Source organism: Macadamia integrifolia, chromosome 11 (genome assembly GCF_013358625.1).
Source record: "Macadamia integrifolia cultivar HAES 741 chromosome 11, SCU_Mint_v3, whole genome shotgun sequence".
Classification (NCBI taxonomy): domain Eukaryota; kingdom Viridiplantae; phylum Streptophyta; class Magnoliopsida; order Proteales; family Proteaceae; genus Macadamia; species Macadamia integrifolia.
In genome coordinates, this window is record NC_056567.1 from 4,170,724 (window position 1) to 4,193,650 (window position 22,927).

The 22,927-nt window shown below is 38.0% G+C and overlaps 1 protein-coding gene across 1 annotated transcript; it reads right to left on the reverse strand.

The window, feature by feature from the left end:
- Positions 1 to 1,299: 1,299 nt before the first annotated feature.
- Positions 1,300 to 13,427, reverse strand: LOC122094012 (uncharacterized protein At4g19900). The gene is made up of 5 exons (XM_042664594.1): positions 11,687 to 13,427; positions 8,361 to 8,510; positions 5,641 to 5,775; positions 3,690 to 3,884; positions 1,300 to 2,070 (listed from the first exon to the last, which is right to left on the reverse strand). Exons 1-5 carry the CDS (start codon positions 13,267 to 13,269, stop codon positions 1,884 to 1,886), a joined length of 2,250 nt encoding a protein of 749 aa, XP_042520528.1. The 5' UTR covers positions 13,270 to 13,427; the 3' UTR covers positions 1,300 to 1,883.
- Between the last annotated feature and the right edge of the window lie 9,500 nt (positions 13,428 to 22,927).

Here is a 22,927-nt window from a genome sequence, read left to right on the forward strand (position 1 = left end):
CATGACCCTGAGTCAAGGTCAGGGCGGGTAAGGGTTGATGTCTTTAGGCCTCCAAGCCCACCTTGAACCGGACCCTAATTTTTTTACTGTGACTTTTGGCCTAACCCGGCCCTGGTTTTTGCCTCTAATGTTGACTTTGGATTTTTTGTTTTCTGAGGATGTTCTCTTCTTTGTTTAACATGACAAGGGTTTTGAGATCTTCAAATTTGTTCGCCTTATTAAGATGATCTCTTTGTTTATCATGACAAATAATTGAAAATTTTTGGATTATTTGCTTTCTTAGGATGATCTCCTCTTTGTTTACCATAATAGTTGGAGTTATTTATATTGTTTGAATGTTTGTGTTAGGATATTCTCCGCATGAGAAGTAATTTGTGATTATGTGTTCTTTTTTTTTTATTTTTAGCTCCTCTTTATTATGAATATTTTTTATTTTTTAGTTATTTCATATTTTGTAAGGTCAGGATCAAAGTATACCTAGCCCTTGATGGCAAACCAGTGTCAATCAAGGTTAGGATCAGGGTCAATCAGGGTCATCCTGGCCCGACCCTAAAAAATTAAGGCCAATCAGGGCGAGTAAGGGTTGGGTTGAACCTTGAAGGGTTGGGTATAGGTTGAAATTTTGTGGCCCTAAGTCAGGGTTAGGGCGGGTTTGGGCCTATTTAAGGGGACTCAGGGTTGGGCTAGGGTTTTAAGAAGCCCGACCCTACCCGGCCCTGTTGTGTAAGCTTGCTGAAGTGTCAAGTAACCACTTGCGATGACCCGACTACAAGCTGTCTGGAGGGTATTGAGGGTATCCTGATCAGGTGGATAGATAGACTCAAGACACCTGGGGTAAATGTAATCCTTACTGCAATGCTAAATCACACCGATTGCTAGGTATCGAGCTTGGAACCACAGCGTATGCACTGCGATCCGGTTGAGGATATTTGATTTAAGTTTCAAACACATCCTAAATAAATGGATTTTCATGTTTTGCCACTAAAGAATCGAAGTCTCAGCCTTGCCTGACCACATTGTAGGTGAACCTGGGACCATAAAGTTCATTCTAGTAACCCAATGGCCTGGGTTCTGCTGGCTGTTTGCAATCACTGACTATTTATCCTTCATACAGGCCACAGAATTTGATCCTGCTTCTTCAGCAAAATAGCATAAGCAAGAAACTACCAATCAATAATTTTCAGCTTCCGTGGCCAATACCCTTGTTCTCAAAAAAATAAATAATAATAATAATAAAAAAAAAAAAAAAAGGTGTTCTGGCACCCTTGAATTTTCAGGAAAATCGAAAAACCCTGATAGTTATGTGACACATTATGATTTAACAGGAGAAATTAGTTCCATAAAGGGCAATTGTATACACTGCACCAGTATTTTACAGGAGCCCTGCAATTAGCACTAATCCTCTAACAATGCATCGGAACCCCTGTACTGGGGAGTGGGACCTACCAGACCAGATTCCAGTTGCAATCCAAACCTCTGTGTAGGTAAACAATATGTCCATGTCCCATTGAGCAATCAACTCATCTCAAGTCCCAAGCTGCAGTTTCCTCACCAGCTTCCATCTCTACATCATCTGTATACTTTTTGAGGTGGCAAACACCTGCTTTTAATGTATAAATTTACAAAAATATAACAGTTGTACACTGAATAATTGCCTTCTATTCATATTCCCAGTCCAGATCCCAAATCCCATTCTCCAAAAATTTCCCTGGTTGGTTTCTTGCTACTCCTCAGAACATAACACAGAAAGCCATAGGATGAAATGAATATTTTGGAAGACGGGGATTCCCACTTGGATTATTTTGCTCTGGAATATGAAAGCCAACATGAATGTTGTTATAGAGATCACTCGAGGGGGAAAAGGTCGAGGTCTTCTCATAAACTCATAACACATCGAGACAATGGATGCAATTGTGGTTAAGAAGCCTTGCTACAAGGCTCTCAGGCTCCGGAACAAGAGCAGACGTAATACTGTTCCAGAAATGAAATGTGAGTGACTCGTCCAGGATCCTCGTAAAGAGAATATCTTGTTGAGATTTTTCATTCTCATCTGCTGGGGTGACAAAATATCTGTTTTCAAGTCAAACACACAAAGAAAGAAAATGAGAAAGATATAAACATATAACAATGTAATATGCAACTAAAATGTCCTCACACAAAGTACTAACAATAACATTTGAGGGGAAAAGTTGGCTCTGGATCTATTCAGGGAATGGGGGTAGAACAGAACAAGAGCCTCTATGTCAAACCACAAAGGGATTCTATATCCACCCAAGATGTCCATAAATAATCAAATTGTCCCGCCAATTCTATGCCAGCAATAAGCAATGCTGGAAGAAAATCTAATTCCCTGATCCCTTGATATCAGCAGCTTTCCAATGCTCCATGTCAACCCTCTAATTTTTTCAAATGATGCGATTTTTTTAGTCAAGAAAAATTATATTCTAAAAAATAGGGAAATTAAGCAAAAATAGGATGGAAATTAGCATGCAATTGACACATGGCTAATGGGCAGTGGTCAGGATAAAAAATTCTCCAAATGGTTTGACAGTTGAGACAAAGTTCACGGTTTGGAATGACAACAATTACATGGCATCAGCAAAGGAAATTGTCTATGCTCAAAGAAAAAGATTTCACTTTCACCACAACTTAAAAGATTTTTGTGTCACACAAACACACAAGTCAGCCAGAGTCCCATAGAGGGATCTGCTAGGTTTGTTTGGTTCTATATGAACACTAAATTAACAATCGAATGCACAGCTGCTCTTCCCACAGTATAGCTTCTCCCTAACATAAAATAAATAAATAAATAGAATCAATTGGTTTGGGTAACAAGTTAACAAGTAGACAAAAGCACTAAGACTTACATCATAATAAATAAATAAACAAAGAGAATTTTACTTTGAAGCCTGTTCCACTAATTTCAGAATATCCCATGGAGATAAACCATACTCACATTGAACGTACCTGAAGTGGACTTGCTTCTCATTGTTGAATGTGGTTTTTGTGGTCTGCACCTAACAGGCAAAATCGGTGGATGGGCACTTAGATCTACTGCGTGGCAGATCAGTTGGGGCTGAAATTTAATGGAGAAGTAGACCCTCAAGGTCCCCTGCTCTATGTCAAGTTTGGGCACGTGGCAAAACAAAGAATGGAAAAATTCAAGACTAACAAAAAAGTGCATGGTACCATGAGGGGGCGCATGGACAAACATAGGGAGGTAAATGATTGACTTTGAAGCTGAAATTTGATACATGGCTAATATAGACCATTTTCTTGATAGCCAATGGACAGAATTGCCACATTACTCTACCACGAGGCACAACAAACGTTCCCAACCACCAATTTCATCTGTGAGTTGCCGACCACAAAAAGCCTTGTTGTAATCTACCTTTTATTTATTTTATTATTTTTTAGGAAATTTCAGATCCAATTATTATATATACAAAGAGGAACACAAAATTCATTGGAAGCAAGACGAAGGGGCAAAAAGTTCTACAGTGGGACCACTATTATATAACCAAAGAATGTAAGATAAAGTAGAAGTAAATAATTCCCCCTACTTTTTTTATATCCAGGAAATTTATATTGAAACAAATGGAGCCTTGTAGAATCATTAATCAACACCCCCCCCAAAAAAAAAAATAAAAAAAACACACATAGAGGATTCAATACAACTAGAAAAATACCTAGTGATATTCTGCGGGCTTATGGGGAACAGCAGAAAAGATGGTTGCAATTTTAGCTCCAGCTGATCATCAGAATTATTCCCATCAGTCAAAAACTTTTTACCTACTCTTGACAAAAGATTAGCCCCATTCCATCGCAACTGGGTTTCATCATATGTTGAGTAAAACTCTCTCAAGCACTCCATTAAGAAAGGGCTGCATGTAAAATGAGGACAGCATAGAAAATGACAGAAAAATTAGCACAGAATAAATCCAGTCAAAATCAATGAAACTCTTATTATAACAACTGGTGATCTGTTGTTGCTGATATATACCATAAAGACAATGAAATAAGTTCCACATTTCACATTTTTAGAGTTCTCATATGGAAGGTGGACATTTCACACCAGGGAGTTCTGGAACCTTCAAGGTAATTTCACTGGACTACTGGAATGACTCAAACAGTGGAAACTCAGAAAATTAAGGATGATGAAAAAGAGATTCATAGTGGAATATAGGGAAAACATTCAAAAAAGATAGTCAAAAATCTATCATGTTATGAAAACAGCCTATATGTTATGTCATACAACTTACTTCCACAGTTTGAGATTTAAAGGGCATTAACAAAGTAGATTACCACCTATTTCTAGAGTTTCAGACCTTCATGACATGTATTGATTTCAACTCAACTCAGCCTTATCCCAACTAAATGGGGTCAGCTACATGGATCCTTTTTCTCTAATCAGCTCTACTGTTAGTTGTTACTAGTCCTAAGGTATGAATGTCTTTCCTCACCACTTCTCCTAGAGTCATTCTAGGCTTATCCCTGGCTCCTTTAGCTCCTTAAATCTGAATCAAATCACCCTTCCATACTAGCATTCAAAGCCTCTGTTGCAAAAGTCTATGTCATCTCTAATGACTTTCTCACAAACTTATCATATATTAGACCTACTCCTAAATTAGCTCTAATTTGTTCATTCCTTATTTTATATTTTCTAATTTTACCACCCATCTATCTCAACATTCTTATTTTAGTTCACCAAAACATAACTTCGGAAAAATATTGACATAGATGATCTTTTCAACATTTCTCTTGGTATTATCAAATTATATTTTTAATAAAAGCTAGGGATTGTCGGTATTCCCCGCAACTTTCATTTGCAGCAACATATAAGAAGGGAAATGTAGTAAAAAAATTCTTTAACTTTCATTAAAGTATTGAATTATGCTCATATGTATTAGAGGAGGTGATGCAGTACCGACAAGGGTTTACACAAGGAGAACCAAGAATAATGTCGACCCAAGTGGCTGACTGGGTCAACCCAGATCTGGTCCAAGTCAGCTCACGATTTGGGCTGCTGATGGGATTATTAGTACCTTATTAGTTTCTTATTTAGTTTCTATTTTGAAGTCCTAAGTTAGTTTCTAATTTCAAGTCATTGTTAGTTTCTAATTTCTGTTTAAGACTAGTTTCTATTTTCATTAAATAGATTTCAATTTCCAATTTTTAGTAACTTCTTGTAATCAGTTTTTAGTAACTCTGATTTACTAACTCTGAGTTACTATTATTTGTAAACCCTCCCCATCATTATAAATAAAGAAGAGGACTCTTTTATGAGCCACGATTTTGACAATAAAGAAAAAACTTCATGTTGCTGCCGCTGGGTGACTTCCATGGCTGTTCTTTGTGTTTGATCGAGGAAGAAGGGTTAGGTGTCTAATCCAAACGACTCCTTGCAGCGTGAAGTCCAAGAGGCCTGTTTCTAGTGTGTTTTCTTTACTTTCTTTCACATCTTCAAGGCTTACTAAGACTGCAGGAAACCCTAAACCAAATAAATGACCTTGAAATTAAATCAGAAACATGATACATTCATTAGAATGAGCTTCCCATTTATAATCAATTATGTTCCACTGGTCGCCTGAAAAAGAACAAAGCACTGGAAACGGAATAGGTAGGAAGAAGGTAAATTACCTGAGCTTCCTGAATGCCATTACCGCACCATTTAAAGAACTTCCAGCCACTTGATCCTCCAAGCCTACAGAATTATTAAGTGAAGACAATGGCTTCAACACTAAAATATCAGAGTCAAGATAGAGTCCTCCATACCTGGAAGTAGAAACAAAAGAAAATGATTCAAACTAGCTATGAACGAAAGGAATCAAAAGTATTATAGTTATAACCAATTCCCACCCGATCAAATCTCATTTCAAGCATATAGCTAAATACAAAAATACCAGCAATCATCGTTATCAGATAAAATGATAGCAAAATCGAAAACTATTCTCGTTTAAATTTCCTAACAGAAGTCATCTCCGACGAGGTAATTCAAAGCTCTTGTTATATTAGGATAAGCAAATAGAATGTAGTATTTAAATTCAAACGAAAAATTTTCCCATTGCACCAGTAGAAATTTGAGAGATTGTTGATCCCCAAGAGCCTAATCTGAATGCAGAGCCTCTTCCACGCAAATCAGGCCTATTCTAAATGCACAGCCTTTTTCATGCCAATCAGTAGATTCAATGCCATTCCCCTTTTTCTTTTCTTTTTTTAGGGTGATAATTCAGTGCCTTTCCCAATCACATTGTTTTCAGTACAATGATCAACACTTCTAATTAATCATGAATATGTTTTTTTTCCCCCCTCAAGAATTAAAAGTTCCAAAGGTTAAAAAGTGAGACACAATTTAGCTTGATAGCCAGATAGATGAACAGGTTCCCCATGCAATGTGTCCAGACTTGTTCCATTGTCTCTCACTTCTAAACAAAGATTACATAGGAATCCACAACAATTATCATCTTTCCAATTATATTAGTAGTTTTTCTTCAGTCTCCATTGGGGAATGACAGAGGAAATAGAAATCCAAAAAGAACCTAAAAACAGAAAGGGGAGGGTTTTCATGCATGCCACATAAGGAATGGGAGGTTATGATGCATCAAATAGGGGGTCAATATTGCGAGAGGGGGACAGGACTGCATGGTGCACGGCCGTGCACAGAACCTTCAGCCAAACATAAAATTTATAATATGAGTATTTTGTTTGAAGGGTGGGGTGGGGTGGGGTGGGGTGGGGTGGGGTGGGGTGAGGGAGGGGAGGTAATCACAGGTTTACAGGTATCACACTGATCTCCACACTTAGTCCTTAGACGGGTCCCTGAACCAATATCCTAAAACAGTCTTTTCCATGATCAGTACTGCTATTGAGTTCTACCAATATCATTGCATGACTACACATTTTATATTATCCAGAACTGACATTTTGTTTTTCACTCATCGAGTAACTGTACATGCATATAGCTTTTGAATGCATAATTTAAATGGTGCAATGATGTTAGCCATGATGAAGTCTTTGCGAAAAGCTTCCAATTCCCATATATACTAGAGAAGAGAAGTGTTCCAAGTATAAATGTGGACATAACTAAAAATTATGTGTATGATGGTGTAGTGACTAGTGTTAGAACTGTGAGGGGTCAAGGTAGTCATTTCCCAATTACAACTGGGTTACATCAAGGATCAGCTCTAATGGTTGTGCTTATCATGGATGATTTAAGCAGATACATTCAAGATGCGGTTCCTCAGTGTATGCTTTTTGCTAATGATATCATTTTAGTGGTTGAGAGAAAAGCAAGGATTAATGCAAAGGTGAAACTATAGAGATCAACCTTGGAATCAAAATGTTTGAAGATATGTAGAACTAAGACGGAAAATACGGTGGGTAACTTTCACCACACTAGGATGGATAATAAGGTGTTGATTATTGGTGAGAGGGAGATCCCTCAAAGTGAGTATTTTAAATGTTTCTGATCAATTGTAAATAAAAAAGGTGACATGGCGGATGGCGTTGTGAAGTGGAGAGGTGCTTCTGAAGTGCTATGTGACCGGTGTATTCCTTAAAGCTTTAAGGAAAATTTTATAGGACTGTTATCCGTCTGGCTATGATGTACGAGCTAGAAAGTTGGGCCCTTAAGAAGTTCCATATAAATAAAGTGTAGCGGAGATGAAGTGGCATGGCCATGTCCAACGGAGGCCTTTAGATGCCCTAGTATGGAGGAGTGACTTGATTCAGATTGAGGGAACCAAAAGAGCCATAGGCAAACCTAAAATAGCCATAGGAGGAGTGAGGAAAGACAAGCTTAGCTTCGGCTTTGTATCTTGTATGGCTTCGAATAGAGCTGAGTGGAGACCAAGGATCCATGTGGCCAACCCCGTTTGGTTGAGATAAGGCAATGTTGTTATTGTTGAAATTGTTCATTAATAAGCAATGGAATAGATCTTTTGATGTCAGGGTATTCACTTTTGACTACATTTCTGTCAAGATTTATCAACTCCATGTATTTGTGTCTTCAGTGACTTGATAATATTCGCATATTCAGGACTTCAATAATAAAAAGGAGAGAGGCTACCATGATCCTTCTGGGTAAGCATATCATATTATCATCAGACAACTTGAATGGAATTTTTGCACAAAGTGACCTTTTCTGATTAATTTGTTTCAACATTGAGAAAAAAGGATGAAGTTACAAAGTCTAACACCTAACAACACTACCCAGATATGGATGCCACTTGGCCTTTTATCAGAAAGAAATATTACACACCTCCTCTTTTAAATACCCTTGAAAAGAAACAATGCACTTATATACATTCCCAGAAAAAGAATATGGAGAATAACATAAAGATACAATTAAGCATGCTTACTTGTAAAGAGCAGCAAGTCGGACTAGCTCACTGTAGTGGGTAGGATAAAATTTTGTCTTTCTCCACTTAAACCATACTGATGCAAATTCATGGGTGGGGGTATTCTTCAGCAGTTCATCCAGATTTGGCATTGCCACAGCAATCTTGAAGCTGGGAAACCAGAAAATAAACAACCGGTTATTCAACCATTTCACAATCGCAACCTCTTAGTAGAACTGAACTGCCACAACTCAATTTAGGAAACTGGATACACAAATTAATGTGCTATAAAAGAACATTCAAGGGACCACTCTAAGGATATAAAAAAGGAAAAACTTCACAGTTCCAGAAGCAATGGCAATTGTTCCATAACCTACAAAGTGGGCTGCAAAAGTGATGCAGACCGCCCAACTCGATTGGGCCTGAATAGGCTTAATTGTGAATGCCCAATGGGTTATGGGCTAAGCAATCATGGTTTTTTATTGCATATGGGTCAGCTTTATAAGCCCATATTGTGGGGCAGCTGATCATACACAGGATTTATGTGCTACTTCCTTTAAATATTGGGTTTCTTAGAAGATTTAGGCTAGATTAGTCTATATTGAATTTCTAGTTTTTCCAACTTTGTTCAAGAACTATTGAACCAGGGTCCAGAAGCTCTAGAAGGTTTCTATTTTTCAGATTCCTTGGTTCTCGATTCTAGAGAATTCAGGAAAGTTTCTAGAGTTTAGCCATTGCTAAGAATAGAAAGTTTCGGAGCTACTCTGTATATATGGAGTCATATTAACAGTGTAATCCAGTATTTTATATTGAATTAATGAGAGCGTATAGTTGCAGGATAGCCACATCTTGGTCATGCCTGGTTAAATAAGAATATTTCTGTTTTCTTCTATTTGGGTAATCAATTATTTTAATCCAGATCTGAATTCCTGTTTCCTCTGCAGTTTTATTACCCTTCTTGAGGCCTGCAGATGTTGGAGCTAAATTTCAGTACTCTAAAACATTCCATAACTCGCACCACCCATCACTGTTCAATACATATTTTGAATCCTAACTTCTGTCATCCAATCTGTTAGGCACCACTATAAACCACTCCATTCTAACACTGTTTCATACAAAATCAGAGACCATACCTTGTCTAGCCTCAGGCCATTAGAAAGGCAATTGCACCCCCCTATCAGATGTGGTTTCTAGACACATTTTGGGGACTAGTTGGACTACTCCTGAAGGTTGTTCGATCAGATTTTCAGGAGTAACACAAAGCTGGTTTTTGAGTCATTAAACATATCCCTACTTTGTTAGTTCTGCCTCTATTCCCTTAATTTTAGCCCTAAGTCCTTGGATTAGGTTTAGGGATTGTGAGGCCCCCATCAAAGACAGCTGATCCATTAGACATAGAAAACCCTACTCAGACCAGCATTTTAGGGTTGTTGAAGATACATGCGCTGGAAAAAGAACACTACCCAGGTGCCATGTGAGCTCTATTTTTCTAGGCATGCAAAAATACATTTCAATAGTGAATAGTCCACGAGCATTTTAGCTTCAAGCAACTTGAGCTATACTTTGGCTCAAAATCAACCTCCTAGTAGTAACTTCACCATAAAGCATAGAGGAACATTCTTCACTACTTCATGTGAAGCAAACTCGCCTTTATCCAACAGTTTTCCTACTTAGTACACACTACTTCGTGCTTAGTCCAACAATTACAGACTAAATGTTTCATTCATTGCTTTAACATCTCTTATACCACTATTACAAAAGATTCTCTTCAATGAGTTGCTTCAAATTCAGCTTATTTAGGTGTACTCTGTACCCATCTCTGGAGCTGGTGGGGTAGCCTTAGCGAAGAGAGGGAAAATCAGAATAGGAGGGGAAAAGGGGAAGCACACATGCTCACAAGCACAAATCAATTAATTTTTATTCAAATAAATTCACCTTCTCTAACATTGAGTATATGCAAGTACTTAAAGAGAAAATAACAAGACTCCTACCTAGGCTCTAACATTGAAACAGACTCCTTCTCTATCTCCTACGTATCCTACCCAAAGACAAACATGAGATCTCCTATGTATCCTACCCAAAGACAAAGATGAGAAAATAAAAGACAGTAATAAACTAAACTACTTCCAACCCTTGTTGAACCAAAAACCTGGGGTTGGACCGGCTCTTCTTGGCCCTTGGCTTCCACAGCCGGTCATGCTGGTCCAACCAGGTAAGTGCAGTTGTATCTGCATCAGGAGCATTCATTCATAGAAGCGCCAAAGTAACTAGAAGTCACATTAAGTCTTGTGGTCTAACGGTACATCCACTTCAGCAGGTAGATATAAAAGGTCCAAATGTCCAATGGCTAGACAAGGAGCATCACCCATAAAAGGATGCAAAAGGGACCACAGGACAATGTTCAAGTTCCAGTTCAGAAATTGGTTTACTTTCTCTAGAAGTTTAAGTTCCTACTTTCGGTAGGATTAAGAAATGTTAAATGAATAGAAATGAGATAAGAGTACAGTGTAGTAATGCACTGTAATGCTACACGGCTACAACAACAGCAACAATGAAAGAACTTCACGCAACGACCAAACTTTCTGAAAAAAAAAAAAAACAGTCTGCCCCTAAACTTATAATCATAATAAGCCAAATATTCATAAATCAATATCATCCCAAACCACAGTTTTGGTCTAACATCATCTTATTTGGCTAAATCATCTGCTGCCACCTCATTTGCCGTTGTCAGTCTCCAAGGAAACTGAACTGCATTTTAGAAACAAGGCCCTGAATGGCTCTGATATATGAGGTAAAGAGGTCCATCTGCTTTAATGAGGAAATTCTTTTCTTTTGAAAAAATAATTTATCTTTATATTTTACTATCCTCCCCTCCCCTCCCCTCCCCTCCCCTCCCCTCTTTTTTGGTCTATTTTCCCAAATGAACCAGCAGTTTGTTAAACCAAAGAGAAAAGAACATAGAAAAAAAATATGTAGAAGCCTAACTGTTTTAAAAGCTAAAAATAACAACTTCATGGTTACACTGTTATTCCAAAAGTAAAAATCGTAGGGTGATTCATAACCCACTCTGGTTGGCATAATCAGTATCCTATATTTTCAGAATTTAGTGCATAACCACATCAGCTTACCAACTGTGGACTTATTGAGACACTAGAGCTAAATCTTTCTGTGGTTCTCTGATGTTCTAAACACCGAAACTCCTACACTGTATTTCACTGAAGACAGTAAATGCGATATATAATTCATTTTTAGTGACAATATATAGAACTACAATCAAAGCCAAAGATAATACATTGATAATAAAGTTTTTAAATACGCAAATAGGGCAATATGGTTCGAGAGCATACCCATCCTTCACAAAGTCCTTAAAGAAATCAAGTTCAATTGTTTCAGAGAACACTAAAACACAGGCATCTGGATGATAATGTAGAAGACTTTCAAGGCCTCGTTGGTACCGGACGCTATACATCCAAGGTGGAGAATTCCACACCATAAAAACCCTCATAGAACATTTGCCTTGCCTAAAAAACCCCTCAACAAAATCAGAGAAGGACAGATAAGAATACAAGCCAGGATAGTAGCCCCATCTCTTGCCATCAGCATAAATATGACCTGAAAACTTGGGTTCAGTCTTTTCAGAATACAGATTGTTCGAATCACCTTGATAACCCAGCTCGCCCCTAGATGAATATGTAACCTTGCCTCTGCTTTTCACATTGTTGAGTTTCGATGGCAAACTCCTGTCATTCTCATACGATGAGAATCTTTTTTTCTTCTTCATATAAGTCGGCAAATTTTCATTGGAAACATCTGCAGTTTTAGTTGAATTCAAAGAGTCCGAAGCATTCACAGTGTTCTTAGCATCAGCACTATTTCCAGAAGTGTCATCTAAAGCTCTACGTTCTACCCTTTTGATCTCATTCTCTCTTATTCTGTTGTCTCCCTCAAATCCCCTCATTTCTGCATTCACAAGCTTCCCCTTCTCAGTAACTGCTTCGCCACCATCTTTAGTTTGTGCAGATTCATGGGGCTTCTCTGTAATTCCTAGTGGCTTCTTCAAAGCAAAAGGCACTTTCTTAAATTCAGTCCATAACGCCTTTTGCATGAGCTTATCACCTCTTGTTAAAACCGTAGGCCCAATCCCATCAGGATCTTGCAGAAGAGGGTTATTCAAAGGATTCAAAAGCTCCAAATTAGACTTAAACATCTTATCACGCCTCAAAAAGTCACCTTTCGTATCAAACCAAGTCCCCCAACCTTCTCTCAACGGTGAGACTCTCAAACTCGTCTTCAACAACAGTGCATCCTCGATCCCCTGAATCTCCTGCAACTTCCTCCGAACGTCCTCATCCAAAGGCTGATCATCAGAAGCAAAAGCGACCTTACTCCGATCCTCTGAATTCTGATTTGAATCAGAACTCGAATAGTCTTCCCATTGGTCATCGATCGAACGCTTATCAAAAGCTCGTCTTTTAACTCCAACAACATGATCCCACACATACCCTGACTGTGTATTCCTCTCCACTTCAACTCCTTCAGACTCTGGTTCCTGTTCATGCTCAACTCCACTGAGAATCTCCTCTTCAGTTGAAACCCTAGATTTATCATCCTCGTCTACAACATCAAACTCATCGATCCGATCATCGCCGTTCCTACTAGAACCATCGTTGTCGACATCTTGCAGCAACGGATTGGCGACGACATCTTCGATGTCGTTGGATGAATCTTGGGAGAATTTGAGATCTGGATCAGAGTGGAACCCGAACCCTAGTCTTGAAGAAGAGGAGAATGGCTGAGCTTGAGCTCGTCTATCGAAGCCGAGACGACTGTGGAGAACAGAAACTGAGAGTAGGAGAAGGAGAGCGGCGGCAATGGCGCAGAGTTGAGGGCCATAACGGGGCCGTCGACGATTACGGAGAGTTCTGAACATTTTCCGGTGGCGGAAGATAGAGGCTTCGGTAATTCCGTTAAAAGTAACGGAAATGTGCAGAGTGCCACTGGAGGGAAACACAAACTGAATGTGTATCGAGCTCCGGCATCTCACTCACGCGGAAAGCAATCTTTCAACAAAATTGGTTCTTGGGCGAACCAGACCGAATGGTCCGCCCAGTCAACTAGCGCATGTTCAAGGTCCTCCAATGTTAGAAACTATTTTCTCGCATTTTATTAGTGAATCAAACCGGAACTATTTACTACAGGATCGTCAATTGTAAAGTGTACAGTGTAATTTTTGGTTCTGCAAGAGATAGATATAACATTAGGATAAATTACAGACAAGGCCATTGTGATTATCCCTTTAATAAAGGGTTTGATTTTGATCTAAATACAAGATCGTTTAAATGGTTCTGTTTTATTATAATCATTTAAATCGATTAAGTTTTGATTTATATATTAAATAAGGGAAAAAGAAAGTTATTTATTTGCATGTGTCTATGCCTAGACACAAGCAAGCAAGGGCAAAATAGGTAGCTTACCATTTCACCACACCCCATGCGTTGAATATGCCTTCTTGTTGGCACAATTACCATGCAAACAAGTAGCATCTCTTAACCATTAATAAATAATACATTCCCGAATCTTTCACATTCTTGTAGCTTCACACCACAGTGGTGAAGTTATTTATATTTTTTCGAGAAGCAATTATTCAAAATTCAGACAGATTGAGTACGTAAATCTATATCGATAATTTATTTTTGCTTTTATATATAAGAGAATGTTTAATTTATATAACTTATTATGGTTTTTAATTTACAAGATTAAGTGTTTGGGTGTGGCATTTTTGTGAAACGGTTTAGGAACAATAAACCATTTTATAAATAGTTCAGATGAGATTGTTCGGAACCATATGATCGAATGGTTGAGATGAAATAGTTTAATAAACGGTTTGATTCTGATTTCAACGTTTAGCACCATGCATCCAACCACATCGTTTAACACCATAATCCTCTCTAGCTAGCACCTCTGTGTCTATCTCTCTCCTTCTCACGTGATAGATCCTTAATGCCTTCTTATGTATGGTACCATTTTATCATACCTCATTGGTGCACTCTCCCTATATTGCTTGCTTAGAAAACACTCTCCATGGTATTAGATATGGGCATCGAATTGACTAATATTTGCTTATACATATCATTAGTATCCACAAAAATGTGATGCCCATAATCCATTTGAAATCCAAGGCCACAAACTAAATTATGGATTCTTTCCCCTTCATTAAATTAAAAAAAAAAAAAAAAAAAAAAAAAAAAAAAAAAAAAGGAAAGCAAAATATTGGAGAAAGGAGTAGGATATATACACATAATTACAACAACTACCTAATGCAGTTAGTGATTTATAGTGGGCAAAAAGCCCATACTCACCGAGAGGTCTCGAGTTTGAGCCTCTTGGTTGTTATCTAGTAATAGCGAGATATTGTAATAGGTAAACTCCTGAGGCTTTTTTTGTGCCTTTGATTACTTCTTAGCCAACTTAGGGTACCAAGGCATATCTTGAATTTTTTTGGTCGAATATCTTGAATTTTCTTAAGAGCAACCATCTTCTCATTTAACTCATCATCCACATTCTTAACATTTAATTTCTTCTACTTTGCGAGTGCAGATCTTCTTGTGAAATATAAGCATTTAAGATCTCTGCCATGCATTCAGATGACCAGTTGTTCTCAATAGTTTCCTTACACCCCGGGAGGGCCTTCATCTTTCGTTAAAACGGAATAGTCTCTTCCCTGTTGGCGTAGGGGGATGAGCATCAATAATAATAAAAGGGTAGTGATCTTAACCACAAGCTAGTTAAAATATAACTCCAACATCCAAAAATTTCTCTCTCCAAATCGAAGAACAAAGGGCACGCTCCAACTTTTCCCAAATTAGTTCACTTCTCTACCTTTGTTCATCTCTACCTTTGATTTGAACAAGTAAAGAAGGGACCATTAGAACACATATCCATAAGATCACATGAATCCAAGGACTAGAATCCATTTAATTGTGATGCGGCCTTAACCCTCCCCCTTGCTTCTCATCAGCATTTAGAATCTCATTAGAGTCACCACACCACAACCAAGGCCTAGACACCATTGCAATGGTTGGGGTTATTGGGACGAAGAGAACATTCTTTGGAATCTTATAGAGCAACTCCCTTCACCTTTGTTTCGAGGGTTGTGATTTCTGATGGTTTAATTGTTTTGCTTCTTTATGGTTATCTTTGTCCTGTGCTGTTGATGTCCAATCCATTCCCACCACAGTGGTTATATTTTCTTCAAGTGGTTGGTTTAGAGAAAGAGTCTCACTCTTTAAGAAAGAAATAATTTTTGTATTTTTTATTTGTGATGAGAGAGAGAGAGAGAGAGAGAGAAGGAACAATACCTCTGCAGGTACATGTGAAAGCCATGAGGCATTGATTTTTCGATACCTCTGTAGGGTAACATACAAAAGACCCCAGGCTTTCAGTGGAAAAAGGCCCAGGGGAAGGTGCAAGAGAGCATACTGCCATATTATATGTATAAGAAAAGGTTTTTTGAGCTTATGGCAGAGGCTACCATGGTCCCTGTTGTCGAATCATCATACCCATGTGATTGGAGCACAGTCCAATAAGAGCGTGTGCATCAGCATCTTCAGCGCAGAGGCAGCACTGTCTTTTCACACCACTGTGTAGATGCAGGTACACATGGCAAGAGATCGCTACCTAATAATGTGGGCCCTATACCAATCCAGAGGCCAATGAGAGTCCATGCAGGAGAATGAACATGAATGCGATTTTTTATCGCATGGTGTGCAGGGCGGTAATTTCGAGGGCTCCATTGCCTGGGTGCACGAACCAGACGACCTCCATAAGTTACATAGCCAAACCATAACCATTATGTCTAAAATTGGTGCTCCAAGGTGATCCCTGTAAAGAGGACCTAAAGGTAGAATTCATGGTTCTGAAATATGTTCAACTCACCAGTACCATTATCTGAGTAATTAAAGTTTCACTGAACAACTCACCAGTTAGCAGTTACTCATCTGATTTCAATCAAAATGATATTTAAAGAGAAGTCTATAATTGCTTTTGGGAGTTGTAGCCCCAAATCCCTCAACTACAGACACATGAACAAACTCTAGAACTGAGCTTTTTGTGGTGGCTTCCTACATTGGTACTTCGCTTTTGCACCAATTGCTCATCAGACCATAGCTTTACCAGGCCCCACTCGCTCATTCTCTCCAACTCCAGAAGCCTTGAGATCTCTTAAAAAATCTCAGATTTCTTTTGGCTTATTCCAAATAGTTTCACAAAGTCTCCAGTTAATTTCACTTAATTCTCTGAATTTTCTTTCCCAAAACAATCTCGTTTCTTTCTTCATCAAGAGTTCTCATTTTCAGGAAATCGCAACTCTGGTTCCTGATCAATAATAACACTATATCCGCTGAAATGTTGATGCCGATAAGGATCACAGAGAACAATCTCCCGCTTGGCAGCTGCACTAACAAACTTGTAAACAGAACGAAAATTACAACAAACACACAGATTCTTGAAATTTTTTATTAGCAAACATTCTGGCAAACAAACCGAACCAAATGCAAAGGCCAGCCTGTAAGCTGCATGTAGAGCACTGCTTATTCCCCACTGAAACCTCAAATTCTGAAGTTATTTAAGCAAAGTAAGCTAGTCCCTTGTCAACCAGAATCCCATGGTTGCATGACAAAAATGTGAAGCAAAGTTAACATGGTTTTTTCGGGTCCTCATTGAAGCATTTATGAAAGCTTCTCTAGCATCCTCACAGTACTTGTGTCTGGCAAAACATGATATCAATATATTCCATGATAATCCCGAGTCGTTTGATCAGGGAAGTACTTTCAGTATGTCATCCATTTCCCAACATTTTTCATACATTTCCATTTCTGCATTTGTAACATAGAAATTTGACAACTTAATGACCAGATCGTGAAGAAGTTGTCCTCCTCCGATAAGGCTAAGTTTGTTGTAACCTAGCAGTCACTGAGAGGGGGTGAATCAATGAGTCCAATTTCGATCCCCAAATACCTGTTTGATGTCTAGTCAAGAAAAACCTAATACATCTGTACTTGTACATGTCTCTGTTTGCACACAGTAGTATGCACACTTAGCATCTCATAAGTACTTCCAAGTGTGCGCAACCATTCCGCATTCCACACACTGCAATATAAAATATAAACAACAAGCACCCACAATATCAGGTTTTTATGAGATTTGACAATTTGCCTACATCTTTGGAGTAGTGTCTGTAAAGGCTTTGTACCTACTCAATACACTTCTTTTGACTGCACCCACACCTAATGTTCTCAAGCTGAAGCTGAGATGACACTCGCACTGCCAGTACAATGTGTAGCACCTACTAAATGGGACCACCCACTTCCAGTGCTTAGCACCCACTAAGTACTCAATAAAGAATACAAAAAATTAAGGCTTATATTAATGTCCTACAGTTAAGCCCCTGCCTAGCATATACATTCACAACTAGCTAGCATGTTTATAGTTCATCCACAACTAACCTAGCATGTATACAATGCATCCACAACTAACCCTGGCATATATACATATCATTATACATGCATATAATGTAAATCTAAGGTTAGGGAATCTCACAATTGGTTGCCTAGATGATTGGGAACTTGCATTGACAAGCTTGGTGTACACACCTTCTCTCCCCTTTGGCTTCTTGCTCTTCAAAGTAACCACAAGCAAATCCTCATTTGGTTTATTCTCTTCCTCTTTGGCTTTGAGTCAATGCATCATCAACACACATTAACCATCTCCTCAACTCTCATTAATGGAGTAAATAAAACTCTCATTGAGCAACAAAACCCATTCATGGTTCTACTAACAAAGTGGAAACTCTTCTCTTCATTCTTCTTCTTCCCTTGGCTTAGAAATAAGATACCATCAATACCACCTAACTATTCTAGACCACCATCAATGGAGTGTAAAACAACTCACATGAAGCCTTCGAGCTTTTCGATGGTCAACAATAGAAGGAGGAGATTCACACACAAAATCCGCAACTTTTCACTCTCTGAAACCCTTATTTTTCTCTTCCAGCTAAGAGTGGCGAAGAATCTACAATTTGGTTCACCCAAATCGGAGTTGAGATGAGGGAGATATGGCCATTTGAAGTTGGAGCAATGAGATAGCCTGAAATAGAATCTTCATAGCAGTGACGTAGGCTACACCAGCGGCACGCGCAACAGAGGCACAGATCTGGCCTTAAATCAAGGATCAAATCATCCTTTAATTCTAACCATTCGATTAAACCAACAAACAATAGATCTAAACCATAGGATTGAATCTCACAAAGTCAAAATGACATCAGCGTGACACAGGTGCTAACATCGTCAGACGCGTTGTTGAACTAGGATTGGTCAATGCTGACACATCACATGGTGTTATTGGTTGCTTTTTCATAAAGCACTAATTGCTTTTGATCATGGGATCCGAATCCATCTAGATCGGCTACGATCAAATCTGATGAGATCTTTAAGATCAGAATCTTTAGAATACCTTCTATGCACGTGCGAAACACTGCAGCACACCTTGATCAAGTGCAGCGCCAGAGCATCAAGGCTTATGCATCCAACCCATGGGTGATCTTGCGATCGAATCTGGTCCGTCACTTTAGTGCCCAAGCTCAGCAGCCTTCGGATGGGAATAAGGCCTACGTGGCTTCATCTGAGCCTTACATTCTACAACTCTATACTCTTTTTTATTACAATCAAGCCCCTGTCGCCATATATTTCAGTGCCAAAAACCCCTTAACAGTTCAGACCTTCAAGATATTAAAATTACACAAAAGCTCTTGAAATTTAAATTACACAAAAGCCCTTGAAATTTTAAAAATAAATTCTGGAAAATCCTCCCTACACTGAGAGCAAACTGGCATTTTTCGGTTTGAAATTTCAAACTAGCTTCACGGAAATACATGTAACTTTTTCATATGATTTTTGATCGAGATGAAACGAATTGCTTTGGAACCACGACTGGATGCTCTAGAACTTTCCAGAAGATCCGATCATCTAACTAAGCCACATAAAAAGACTAAAATTCCCCTATACCTTTCCAATAACCCATCTTCCTCATACAAAATCCGAACGTGATGAAATAAGAACCGTTGGAAAGATCGGATTTTTTTCGTATAGTTACATGGAGAAAAAAATTTTCAAAAAGTTCATCTTCAATGCCGAAACTGTCCTTGACTAGCACAAATATCATAACTTCTTTATACGGTATCGAAACACAAAGAAATTAAATGCACTGGACTAGATAAATTACAATCTATCTTTTTCATGAAGAAATGGTATTCCAAAAATGTTATTTTCAATGTCAAAATTACCCCCGAGTGTAAATAGACCAATTCTGTCGATTTTGACCCAGAAACCCGCACCACCTACTGTGGATGAATCAAACCACTCCATGCATATAATGTGGCTATGTTATCTCATCGATGACACTGAACGCCGCCATGTCATCATTTTCAATCACGTCACCCAAACTGACCACATCATCACTGCCACGTGGTCGGGTTGCCAACAAGGACAACCATAAAACAATAAAGTTAGCACAGCCAAAAAAGCCTCCAAAGAAGCTGAATTTCCAAAGAAGCTAAATTGATCTAATTCTAACATTCTCACATCATGGGTCAGAAGTCATCCTAGGCAGTAACCATCCTGAAAGTCTCCTTTGGATCAATAATCACCAAAGTCCTGCATGAAAAACAAACAGTAGTGCCCAGTCCCAGCAGTTATAGCAAACTGCACCTCAATTTTGTCCAAAGAAAACCTTCGAGACTGATACTCTAGAATCTGGATAGACTCTTCCAAAACCTACTGGACCTTCTGTGCATAGACCATTACCATCGAGCCTCAACCTTTCAATGCTCCTACCACCTTGTGTAGAATTGAGAAATTAAAGAAGACAACTTGTTCATTAGTTGCAGTCAATCTTTGTCATTGATTCCACAACGAAGACATTTTTTTCCCCAATAAGCCTAGTCCTTTGTTTTATTTTTTTTGTTTATAGCTTTTGGGTGTCTTTCAGGTTGGCAGCCTGAAACTCTGGTAGTGGTGGGTTACGGATAAGTTCCCCAATTATTAGATGCCTTCCCTGTTGACATGAAATTAATCTCAATTTTGAAAGAAAAATTGAGCTTTATAAATTCCACTAAAACAACTCAACCTTATCCCTACTGAATGGGGTTAACAATCTCTGCTATTCCAAAAGAAGAGAACATGGTTCTAATTAATACCTAATTCTTTGTTTTACTCTTTTGATTATTTTTAGGTGTCTTTCAGGTTGGCAGCCTGAAACTCTCGTAATGGTGGGTTGCAGATATGTTCCTAATTTATTAGATGCCTTCCCTGCTGACATGAGAACTACTTTCGAGAAAGAAAAATGGAGCTTTATTAATTCCACTAAAACAATAACTCAGTCTTATCCCAATTAAATGGGGTTGGCTAAAAAAAAGAGGGACTTTCACTACATTGGTTTTTCCGTTTCTTTTCAAAAAATTCTTTAACCGCAAAATTTGGGTGTGATAATTAGAATACAACACAGAGGCATGCAACATCCAAATTGTGTCTCTTGTCAGAATCTTTAGAAAGTTGCATTTGACAAGCATGCTCACTTAGTATGTAGCTACATAATGATGATATCTATCTTTGAAAAAAGCAATATATCATGTACTTTCTAGATTATAAAAGCCTTATGAAAGCATAACATTTACAACCTAAGCATCATTCCAATTTTATCAGATGTCTCCGGAAAAGCCTGTTTACAACCAAAGTGAGACAGAAAAAGGTAGAACAATATTATTACTTTGTTATGATCCATCAATATTTGAAACAACCCCACATAAATATCTCAAAATACAGATATCATTACTAACTGTGAAGAATATAACTCATTTTTTTTTTCCTTTTTCTTGAAGATAAAAGAGAAGGTGTTATCCATATATGTTCATTCTGATAAGCTCATCAAGGACAAGGGTTCAAGCTGACCAATGTAAACATTAAAATGGGTTATTTGAGGTATATGTGCCTGTTCATATCTAATATTGGAAAAAAAATCCACAAGATAAGACATAGAGAGACCATAATGAAGACTTCGGTACTCTTTTAATCTTACTCCATAAAATTTTCAATTTGAATATCAAGGACTGGAGTAATTCATGAATAGCTACTTACAAATAAAAATTTCAGAGTACCCGATAAGAACACCTAACATATCCTATGACTGATGCAAAAGCACAAAAGATTGCTTCTCACTATAATATATTCCACAAAGAATAAGGAAAGCCCCCAATAAAAAAAAGTTACCCAATAGAATATATAGCAAATGAACGATAATATTTCTCATAAAGACAAATGCAAGTCAATCCACTTACATCACATGAAAACCATCAGATGTAAGACTTGAATTGTTACTGCCAATAACAGTTCCTTGAACCTTACTCATAACCAGCATCAGTTCCATAAGGTTTCTAAGTCTGTCAAGCTCATAAAGCACACTTCAGACAAACCATTAAATTGAAAGCTTCTGTATCGAGACCTCCTGGTGAGTATGGGATTTTTACACATCATAGTTCACCAACTTCACTGGATAATTGTTGTTCTCTGATACCAATTGTTAGTTTAACTTTTTGGTTTTTTATAATCTCTTCAATGATGTATACACCACAACCAAACTACGAGGTGTCGAAAGCATTCTAAGTCCAATAATCTCTAGTGTTTGACATGAAGTCTTTGGTACTTTTACAGTCTTATTCCATAAATTTTTCAATTTGAATATTAAGGACTAGAGTAATTCATGGGTAGCTACTTACATGTAAAAATTTCAGAGTACCCGATAAGAACACCTAACACATCCCATGACTGATACAAAAACACAAAAGATTACTTCTCACTAGAATATATTCCACAAAGAAAGAAGGGAAGCCCCCAATAAAAAAAAAAGGATGCCCAATAGAATATATACCAAAGAGACGATAATATTTCTCATAAGGATAAATGCAAGCCAATCCACTTACACATGAAAACCAGATGTAAGACTTGAATTGTTACCGCCAATAACAATTCCTTGAACCTTATTCATAACCAGCATCAGTTCCACAAGTTTTCTAAGTCTGCTAAGCTCATAAAGCACACTTCAAATAAACCATTAGATTGAAAGCTTCTGCCTCGAGACCTCTTGTTGAGTATGGGATTTTTGCACACCACAGCTCACCAATTTCGCTGGACAGTTGTCGTTCTCTGATACGAACTGTTAGTCTAACTCTTTAGGTTTTTTATAATTTCTTCAATGGTGTATACACCACAACCATAACTATGAGGTGTCAAAGGCATTCTAAGTCCAATAATCTCCAGTGTTTGACCATAATGAAGCCTTTGGTACTCTTACAATCTTATTCCATAAATTCTCCAATTTAAATATCAAGGACTTGAGTAATTCATGAGTAACAACTTACATGTAAAAATTTCAGAGTACCCGATAAGAACACCTAAAATATCCTATGATTGATGCAAAAGCACAAAAGATTGCTTTTGACTATAATATATTTCAAAAGGAATAAGGGAAGCCCCCAATAA

Bases quoted from the DNA above. Each gene is read 5' to 3' on its own strand.
- LOC122094012 (XM_042664594.1), bottom strand. From the start codon at position 13,269: ATGTTCAGAACTCTCCGTAATCGTCGACGGCCCCGTTATGGCCCTCAA. The intron at 3,885-5,640 runs GTAATTTACCTT...TTTTACATGCAG, and splicing joins ATGGCATTCAGGAAGCTCAG to CCCTTTCTTAATGGAGTGCT. The intron at 2,071-3,689 runs GTATTTTTCTAG...ACTTGAAAACAG, and splicing joins AGCCCGCAGAATATCACTAG to ATATTTTGTCACCCCAGCAG.